Source organism: Ursus arctos, unplaced genomic scaffold, assembly GCF_023065955.2.
Source record: "Ursus arctos isolate Adak ecotype North America unplaced genomic scaffold, UrsArc2.0 scaffold_21, whole genome shotgun sequence".
NCBI classification, from domain to species: Eukaryota; Metazoa; Chordata; class Mammalia; order Carnivora; family Ursidae; genus Ursus; species Ursus arctos.
Window position 1 is genome coordinate 50,471,322 of NW_026622886.1, and position 9,350 is coordinate 50,480,671.

Below are 9,350 nucleotides of genomic sequence, written 5' to 3' on the forward strand. Positions count from 1 at the left end.
GCTGGGATTGAGCCACGAGTCAGGCTCCCTGCTCAGAGGGGAGTCTGCTGCTCCCTTGCCTCTCACCCGTGCTCTCTCTCTTGCTTGCTCTATCTCAAATAAATAAAATCTTTAAAAATAAGGAGAGGGGACAATTTAAGTGGGTATTGCCTTTTTTCCCCATGGAATCCTCCCAGCCTGGTCCTGTCCCCTCTTCACCACCTTCCCTCCTTCCCAAGAAAAATAGCTAGTGGCCATTTGCACTCTAAACACTGAACTGCAACTTTACTCCTTGTAGAAAATAAAGGCGATGTCCAACAGTGCCCTCTGGTGGCCATTCCAGGTGCAGCTTCAAAGAGCACCTATAGATAGATGCAATACAGCCTGCGCGTGGAGGGTGGCGCCCAGTTGCTGCTAGTGGTTTCGCAGGCACTAAACCGGCCAGTGACCCTGGGCTTTAAGTCACCCTGAGGTTAGCACTTAAATGGGGTTAGTCTCCCACTGGGCAACTTCATTTCTGCCCATCTAGTGTTTTGTTTGTTTAACAAGACACATTTATTGAGCACTTATTTCGTGCCAGGCCTCAGGCAGTATCAGGGTGGGGACAAACAATCTCTTGCTGGAAGGCTGGATTCAGCAGACCGCCTGGGCAGGTTTGGGAAGGACCCAGGTGAGCACAGCGTCCACCAGGCTGGCTGGCAGGTAGGAGGCCGGCAGCCAGAGCAGCTTAGCGTCCCAGCCTGGGCTGTACCGGGTTCTCGGGTGGCGAGCAGTCAGGGCGTGCTCCAGGCACCTGCTCACCTTGGTCAGGTCCGGGTCACTGATCAGGTTCATGACGCGCTGCTGCACTTCCAAGTCTGCATCCCAGGAGGTGGTTGTAATCAACGTCCCTTCCCACTCCAGCCCATCTCAGGCCCTATCTTCTGGCTTCTGGAGCGGTCCCCAGCAGGGGTCAGAGGGATCCTTGGTCCCTCCGCAGTTTGGCAAGTGGAAGGTTCCACATGGCCTGGGTGGTGTTCTGTGGCGTCCCATTCACCCTCGCCTCCTCCCATAGGACCTCCTCCATAGGACGGGCCTTTCTGGCACTCTCCTTTCCCTTCGTATGCCCCTGTGTGGGCCCAGATACTCACATCTGGTGAGGAAGGCCTCCCCATAGAGGGCCTGTGTGGTGGGAGGTAGCCGTGCCCAGCACTCCTGCAGTGTGTCCTCCAAACACTTGAGATTTGTCACAGAGGTCTGGAAGAAGCCAGGCTCCACGATGGAGACTCGGACCCCAAAATGAGCCACATCCCGCCTGGATGGGGATAGAGGGAGGTTTCTGGGTTCTTGCCTTTATAGGAAAGGGACCCTTGGGGACATGGGTGTGGGGGCTAAAATGGGAAAGTTATCACAGGCTGGGGACCTGGGTCCTGAAGGTCAAAGGGATCCCTGCTGTCCTGGGAAGGGGGCAGGTGGGCCAGTTATTTTCGAGATTTGTTTTCCTTTGTACTCTAAGATCTAGAATGGGGGGTCAGTAAACTTCTTCTTAAAGGGACAGACAATAAGTATTTTTGGCAACACAGGCCTAAAAATTAATGATTTCAGGTAGGTACTTACATAACCATTTACAATGTAACTATTTAAAATGTAAACACCAGGGGCACCTGAGTGGCTCAGTCGGTTGGGGATCCGACTCTTGATTTTGGCTTGGGTGGTGATCTCGGGGTCATGGGATCAAGCCTTGTGGCAGTGTGGAGGCCACTTGAGATTCTCCTCCCTCTGCCCCTCCCCCCCGTGCATGCGCATGTGCTCTCTCAAATAAATAATCTTTTACTACCCCACAGGGTAGTAAACAACACAGGGTTGAGTCCTGGGTGCTGGACATGAAGGGTGTAGACTGGTATTTGCTGAGACTACAGAGACACGTCTAACCCCCCTTGACATGGATGCAGAAATCCAAGTATAAAGTATGTGTTCCATGATGCTGATTGGAAAAGTAAAAGACCAAGGGATAGGGACAAAAAGTATATGAAATTCTTTGCTGAGTGAGGGTGACGAAGGCAGGCTTCCTACAGAAAGTGGGCTGGCTGGGGGCACGTGTACTGCTCCAAATTCGGGACCGCCTGGGTGGTACTTGTCAAGTCTCCTTTGTGCTCTCATGGGACTTTGAGTATTATTGTTTAATTTAAAAAAATTTTTTTAAAGATTTTATTTATTTGAGAGAGAGAGAGCATTAGAGAGAGAGCAAGCACAAGTCGGGGGCAGAGGGAGAAGCAGGCTTCCCTCTGAGCAGGGAGCCCAACGTGAGGCTCGATCCAAGGACCCTGAGATCATGACTTGAGCCGAAGGCAGACGCTTAACGGAAAGAGCCCCCCAGGTGCCCCGAACATTACTGTTTAAAGATGAAGGGCAGGAGAACAGAAAGATGAGGGGCAAGCCGACCTGGGGTAAGTCCCAGTGCTTCCACTAACTAGTTGTGCGGTCTTGGGTTAGTTATGTTACCCTGCAGATATTAATGCCTATCCCTTAGAGGGTTGCTGGGAGAAATAAAGGAGAAAATGTTCTGTAAAGTACTAGCTCATCACAAGTAATAGTTACTACTAATCATACTAGGGGCGCCTGGGTGGCTCAGTTAAGCGTCTGCCTTTGGCTCAGGATCCTGGGACTGAGCCCCAATCGGGCTCCCTGCTCAGGGGGGAGCCTGCTTCTCCCTCTCCCTCTCCCCCTCCCTCTGCTTCTGCTCCCTTGTGTGTGCGCGCATGCTCTCTCTCTCTCCAATAAAAAAAAAATCCTACTAATAATGCTAGCAGACTTCTTGGGGCATTGTCTATGTGCCAGGCTCTGTGGGGGCCTTACACATACCTCATTTCACTCCCAGCACCCATGAGGCAGGTCTTCTCATCCTCATTTAACAGATGAGGAATAAACTGCGGTAAAGAGAGGTAACCTCTCAAGGTCACGAAGCTCCCATGACAGGAGGCTGGGGTTCGAACCCACAAAGTTGAGCCCTAAACTGTCTCCTCCTCAGGATCCCACTATGCTGTGTTTTCATCATCTCTGCAGGGCAGCCCAGGGCTCGGCACCCCTCACCTCAGGCTGTCAGAGAAGGCCTCCAGGCCAAACTTGGAGACACAGTAGCCCCCGCCATTGGCTGCCAGGCGACCCAGAACACTGGTGACGTTGACCACCCGGCCCCGGGCCCGCTGCAGCAGTGGCAGCAGGGCGAGGGTGACGCCGACGGGACCCAGTGTATTCACGTTCAGCACCCGACGGAAATCATTCTGTGTGAGCCACGGTGTGGGCCCGATGATCCCGGCCACACCAGCGTTATTCACCAGACCAAAAAGCCCTGTGGAGAGAGGAGACAGACACCACAGGGTAGGTAAGGCATTCCGGCACTCTCTCCCCGGATCACTGCTCCTTCCCCACGCAGTCCCTCCAACTTCAAGCAGCCTGCCCGTGGGCCTAGTGGCTACTCACCTGCTTCCCCGACGTGTGTTTCCACCCACTTGGCTGCCCGCTGGACACTCTGGGGATCAGTGACATCCAGCAGGGTGGTGTGGAGGCGGGAGGAGGCCACCCGCTGTAGGTCCTCTGCCCCCGAGGGGGTCAGGCAGCTGGCCAGGACTCGGAAGCCTCTCTGGTCCAGTCTCAGTGCCAAAAGCCGCCCGAAGCCTGAGTCGCAGCCGGTGATGAAGATGAAAGCGTCGCTGGCGGGCAGGCTCTGGTGGTCCCTGAGCAACCACAGCGCCGCCCAGAGCAGGACTCCCAGCAGCAGAGGCAGCCACATGGCCAGAGCCCAAGTGACCTGCCGGTGGCAGCCGAGGCTGGGCAGGAAAACTTGTCTCGTTTACTCTGGTCTCAAACCCTGGCCCCTGAGAGCCTCCCTAGCTGGAAGCCTGGTCTGAGCAGACTGAGAAATTATCTGCTTGGCAGGTAACTGGCACACTCTGGCTCACGCAAGCAGAGCAAAGACCCAGGCCGACCCTGTATCTGTGGCTACCTTAATAAAGCCGGTGAGCCGGGGCCGGGGTGCAGACTCCGGCTCGGGAGCAGAGGAATCCGGTTGGCTTTCCCCTCTCCTGCTAGGCCAGCGACATCTGAATTCTCTGCGTGTAAACTGGGCCTTATTTTTGGAAACACGTACAGGGCCAAGAGCCCTGCGCTTTCGTCCTGTTGGCCCCAAACTTACTGTGTGATGCTGAGTGTCTCCGAACCTGTTTTCTATTCTACCAGTGGGGCCAATGCCCACCGCAGCCCACCTGGCAGCTGTGGAGGGTCCACGGGGATCATGTGTGAGGAAGCACTTGAAAAGCTTACGGCTTTGACTTACCAACACGTGTGATACCAGGAGCGCCCCTCAGAGCGCCCAGCTCCCGGTGCCCTGCTCAGCTCCTCGGGGCAAAGCTAGCAGGAGGCACAACGCCTGAAGCTCCTTGTCTCGCTCGTTTGAGAGACTTTGCTCCCAGTCTTTCCAGGCTCCACACTAGCTACAGCTAATGCCAAAGTCCGCAGCGGGTGGCCTGGGTCCCAGAAGTATTAAGTGTGTGGGTGGGGTGGGGGAGGGGCTGGGAGGAGGAGCCCGGGAAGCTGGAGCCCGGTGGTCGAAGCCAAGGCTTGGCACAGGCCAGGCGTGCCCAGGCCCCCTTCTTGGCTGTCTTTTCCAGCTGGGGTGCCTGACCGCCTCTGTCACGGATGATCAGGAGGAGGGATATGTCAAGGATGGCAGCTGCCCCTCTCTGTTGGTGATCCTGGACCTGCCGCTCCTCCTCCTCCTTCCAAGCCCCAAAGCGCCCCCATGCCCAAGAACTAATCTCCAACCTGGTCCGGACTCATGACACTGCTTAGCACCAGGCTGGGAGAGGCCACGAGCACGTGGAGAGGCAGAGAGCCAGAGCCGGGACCAAGCCTGCTCCCTGGTGTATTTCTCCTCTGCAGGAAACCAAAGTCCTGAGTCAGGAAGCTTGGGGCAGGGCCCACTAGCCTTCCGGGTGGAGGTGTGGGCAACTTCTGCCCTCTGCTTACGCAGCACGCACCTGCACCAGCCTGAAGAGGAAAAGAGGGGTGGGGCAGTAAGAGGATGCTGGCTCCACCCTTTACCCAAAAGCTAACTGTCACTTAGGGAAACGGTCTTTGAATCATCTACTCCTACCCACCGTCCTGGGCTCATAGCTCTTTGAAACATACCACAGAGAAACGGAGGCTTGTGTTTTATTCTTGGCCTGTCAGCTTCCCCCATGGGGGAGGTAGGAGGGGCGGGGTAGAGGGAAGGGAAGAGGGGCTAGGAGGGGGCAGACTGCAGCTGCCCTTTGTACACATATTCCAGTGCGGTGGCAATGGTGCGCATGTCCAGCTCGATGCTCCGCGCCCAGTTCTCCACATCCCCGATTTCCTGGGAAGGGGAGGAGGAGGGAGGCTGGTAATCAGGGTGTACAGAGTGTGGTGCTATGGAGACAGATGGGAGCACTTTCCATCCATCCCCCAGAAAAGGCTTTGCTTGAACCCACCAACTACTTTTCTCTCTCTAGCCTCTCTGACACTGGGGCCATCGACAGCATTTCTGGGACCATCCCCACTTCCTTTTTTTTTTAAAAAGATTTTATTTATTTATCTGTCAGAGAGAGCGCACAAGCAGGGAGAGCAGCAGGCTTCCCACTGAGCAGAGAGCCCGATGTGGGACTCGATCCCAGCACCCTGGGATCATGACCCGCGCCAAAGGCAGATGCTTAACTGACTAAGCCACCCAGGCACCCCTCCCCACCTCCTTTTTAACCTGAGGCCTGAGCTGACGTGCATGGAGGCAGTCAACAGGGTCCCAGTGATGTAGGGAGTGTGGCCCACCTTGAGTGCCTGATTGAAGTTCTCCACCATCCCGATCCACTGGCCTGTTTGCTTGGCAAACTGGGCAGCCTGGACCTGTAGGGTCTTCACCTCATGGTCCAGCTTTCTCTGGTTCATGTAGGCCTGGGCCACACTAGAGGTTGAAAGAGGGATGAGATCAGCTGACCCAGCTGGTGGGGAGTGGTCTCCAGGACTAACATTCCACTGCCACGGTGGGAGGGGAGCCAGCAGCCAGACTGAGGAAAACCTCATGATTTTGGCCATTCTTGGACGTGCTGCAAATGACCACCGTTCATGCAAATGAACCAGCTTCTTCCTCCCACTCCCAGCATTCCCAGGAAAGCCTAGCTGGGAGCTGACTGAGAATTTACCATCTCCTACCCCTCAAAGGAATTCCTAGAGCTGGGTGAGAGAAGGGAGGATCAACCTGGAGGGAATATCCCTGGGGAAGAAGCTGGGAGGGTAAAGGGGGCCCAGAGAAGCTGGGAAAATCCAGCAGCAGGGACACATCCGGCTGTGCTTGGAAGCCGAGGGATCTGTGCAAGAAGCTGGGAAGGGAAATTGGGCCCCTCCCTGAATCTGGGGTGGGATGGGAGAGCAGCCCCCCTCCCCAGGAGCTCAGGGTCAAGAGAAGATATCCCAGGGGCTGCTTCTTGGCTCTCTCTCCCCACCCTTCTCCTTTCGCCCACACAGATGAAGGAAACACACACACACACACAATCTCTCCCTCCCTCCTTTTCTTCCTTTTGCTCTAGGCAGTTTTTCTTTTCTCCTCAATCAAGATTGGCTGCAGCTACCATTAACGCCATGAGGTCGCAATCCCCAACCCCCTCTCCTGCCCCCCTTCCCCCAATCTCCCCATCCCACAACAACTGTTCTCTCTCATTGGCTGGTGAGTCTTTGACTTCCCATCCTAAACCTCTAGGTCATCTGGGAGACTCCGCATCCGGGGCCCACCCCCCACTGGAATCTGTGAGGGCTGGAGGGGCAAGGGGTTGGGGTGGGTGGAGAGAATGGGAAGGACACCTGACAGGGGCTGAGATAGACTGAGCCTTTGTTTTCCTTTCCAGGGAATGAGAGGACCCGTGGGCAGCAACACAAAACCCTTTCTAATCTGGCTTTGGCTTAGCTGTCCTCTAAGCTGGAAGAGGGGTGGCCCCTAGCAAAGGAAGAGCAGAGGGAGAAGCCTGGGCCAATCTCACAGCACGGCCCAAGTGGTGCCAACGTGGGAGGGAGGAAAGGGGGCAGACCCTCTCCTTTCTCTTTGGGAGATAGCTAGGCCATAGTAAGGGGCAGCGTAGAGGCTGAAACAGTAAAGCAGGGGGCCCCCCAATGCTTTAAGACAGTCCCCTGGCAGTTCCTAAAATCCTACTTCTTCCTGTTGACCTCCCGCTTCCACAGTGATTGAAGGGAGAGGTCTGGAGGGGAGGGAGATCAGAGGCCCCAACCACAGCCTTCTTGTCCCCCAGTCCTCCCCAGAGATGAGTAATGAAGATGACAGTCCCTGCATGGCTTACTTGGGTGACTCAAGTCTCTGGATTCACAACCAAGCTATTGTTGGGGTGGAAGGCATCATACTGCCCCTTTTTTTCCAGTCATCATCTCAGCACTCTTCTGGTCACTCAGGGTCAAGAGACAGTATTCTTTGCTCCTTCCCAAGTCTCTGGTTGTTACTGGAGTCCTCCTATAGGACTGGCGCAGGGGATGGTCTCTGGAGACCCAGAAGGAAGGGCCCGGCCGGCCTGGCTCTGCTACAGCTCCTGGCCGAGGTTCTGCCCTTCCTCTCACCAGCTGTGCCATCTCTTTCCTGCCAGCTGCTCCCCAGGCCTGCCAGAGGGTGGGCGGTAGAGAAGGAGAGGGTGGCAAGTTCTGGTGAAGGAGGGTGCTCTCCCTCCTGCTGAAGGGACAGCTGGACTTGGAGGGATGAAGGGAAGTGGCAGATGGCATCAAGTTGTGAGGTTATTGTGGGGAGGGGGGAATCTGGCTGCTTCTCCAACCACTGCAGCTGCTGCTCCTTGTGCAACGTTAGGGGTCAGAGCTGACTCAAGCCTCTCCCCATAAAGTTAAGCTGGGGGAGGGGAGGGAATGAATGGACCATCTCATCCCCTCAACAGCAGTCTGAGGGCTGGACCTTGCCAATGCCTAAACTTGGGGGGGGGGGTGTTGATGGGAAGAGGTTCATACCCCACATTGAGGTGATCCACCAAAGCTTCTGTCAGGCAGGTCGCTGCAGTGATAGCCTCTCGCCTCCTCTTCTCTGGGGATGGGGGGAAAAGGGATTGGAGTGGAGACTCGGTTTTTTGAAGGGCGGTGCTAGAGGGTCGCCACCCATTAATTACTATCCCGCTAGTTGCAGGAACATCTCAACTAATCTCACAGTGCCGGAGCTGAAAAGGACCTTGCAAAACATAAGGCAAGCCTTTTCATTTCATTGTTTTTAAATTTTTTTATTAAAAAAATTGTTTTTTCTAAGCCTTTTCATTTTAGAGGTGAGTTAAGTGGTACCCTGGGAACGGAAGCGACTCGCCCAGGGACGCTAACGAGTCAGTGGCGGCGCCCGGGACTCCAGACCCCGGCACTATTTTCCCACTATCCTGGCTTGAGGATTGGTAACTCCCGGATTCTCAGGCCAGATCCTGGAAGGGCGCCACCCCCATTTCCGTGGTTTCAGGCCTCCAAGAATCTCCTCTCAGTCGGGCCCCAACACCCTCCTCCCTCAGGAGCGTCCCTTCCCACTATCGGGACGAGAGGCGCCCTGGGCCAATCGGCACAGCGCTGATCCACGCGCAGGGGCGGGCCGAGGATGCGGGGAGACGGGACGTGGGGGGCGTTACCGGAGGGGGGGGCGCGCAGTGTTGCCACAGGGACCAGAGCCCGTTGGCTAGGGAACGGGATTTCCAAACGAGCGCCCCCACCCCCTCCCCGACGCCCACCAGCCCGCGTCCTTCCCTGGATCTAGGCCGTTACTCGAGGTCCAGGCTCCGGGCTGAGGCTAGGCCGCGGCGGAAAAGAAAACGGTGGACGGGACGATCGGCTCACCCTGCAGCTCCTTGCGCTCGTTCTGCTTGGCCTGGTGTTCTTTCAGCAGCCGGGACAGCATGGTCGCAACGGGCTGGGGGCTGGGCGCGCCCGGCCCCCTCCGACTCCGGGAGCTGGAACCCGCACCGCGGCTCCCCCGGGGCCCGGGTCACGTGACTGCAATGTCACGTGAGGCCAGGACCGCCCCCTTTTAAGGAGGGGGTGGAGGTTATAGAAGATCTTGGCTTTGAACCGAGGAATTGGTAGAGGGTTAGGGGAAAGTGAGCTCTGGTCTTTTTGGGGGGCTCCCTTTTTGGTGAGTGTTGAAAGTTTTCTTTAGTACCCATTTTGCCGAGCCCGTTTTGATCGTCTCCTTGGGATCTCAGGGCTCCCGGGAGGGTCGGTACCGCCGGTTGTGCATCATTGTTCCGTTATTGGGGGAGCAGAGGCTCCCTGGACTCATTGATATTCTTTTCCTTTCCTCGCCTTTCCCTCCTGGCAGCTCTGGTCGGTTCTCCATTGATTGCCAGCAC

At 56.2% G+C, this 9,350-nt stretch overlaps 2 protein-coding genes across 2 annotated transcripts; both read right to left on the reverse strand.

Moving 5' to 3' along the window:
- Positions 1-236: 236 nt before the first annotated feature.
- RDH5 (retinol dehydrogenase 5) lies at positions 237-5,047 on the reverse strand. The gene is made up of 5 exons (XM_026500328.3): positions 4,292-5,047; positions 3,439-3,785; positions 3,049-3,307; positions 1,110-1,273; positions 237-836 (listed from the first exon to the last, which is right to left on the reverse strand). The coding sequence occupies exons 2-5, from the start codon at positions 3,746-3,748 to the stop codon at positions 613-615; spliced, it is 957 nt and encodes a 318-aa protein (XP_026356113.1). The 5' UTR covers positions 3,749-3,785; positions 4,292-5,047; the 3' UTR covers positions 237-612.
- Positions 5,048-5,153: 106 nt separating this feature from the next.
- BLOC1S1 (biogenesis of lysosomal organelles complex 1 subunit 1) lies at positions 5,154-9,021 on the reverse strand. The gene is made up of 4 exons (XM_026500330.3): positions 8,839-9,021; positions 7,984-8,056; positions 5,800-5,932; positions 5,154-5,350 (listed from the first exon to the last, which is right to left on the reverse strand). The coding sequence occupies exons 1-4, from the start codon at positions 8,897-8,899 to the stop codon at positions 5,240-5,242; spliced, it is 378 nt and encodes a 125-aa protein (XP_026356115.1). The 5' UTR covers positions 8,900-9,021; the 3' UTR covers positions 5,154-5,239.
- Between the last annotated feature and the right edge of the window lie 329 nt (positions 9,022-9,350).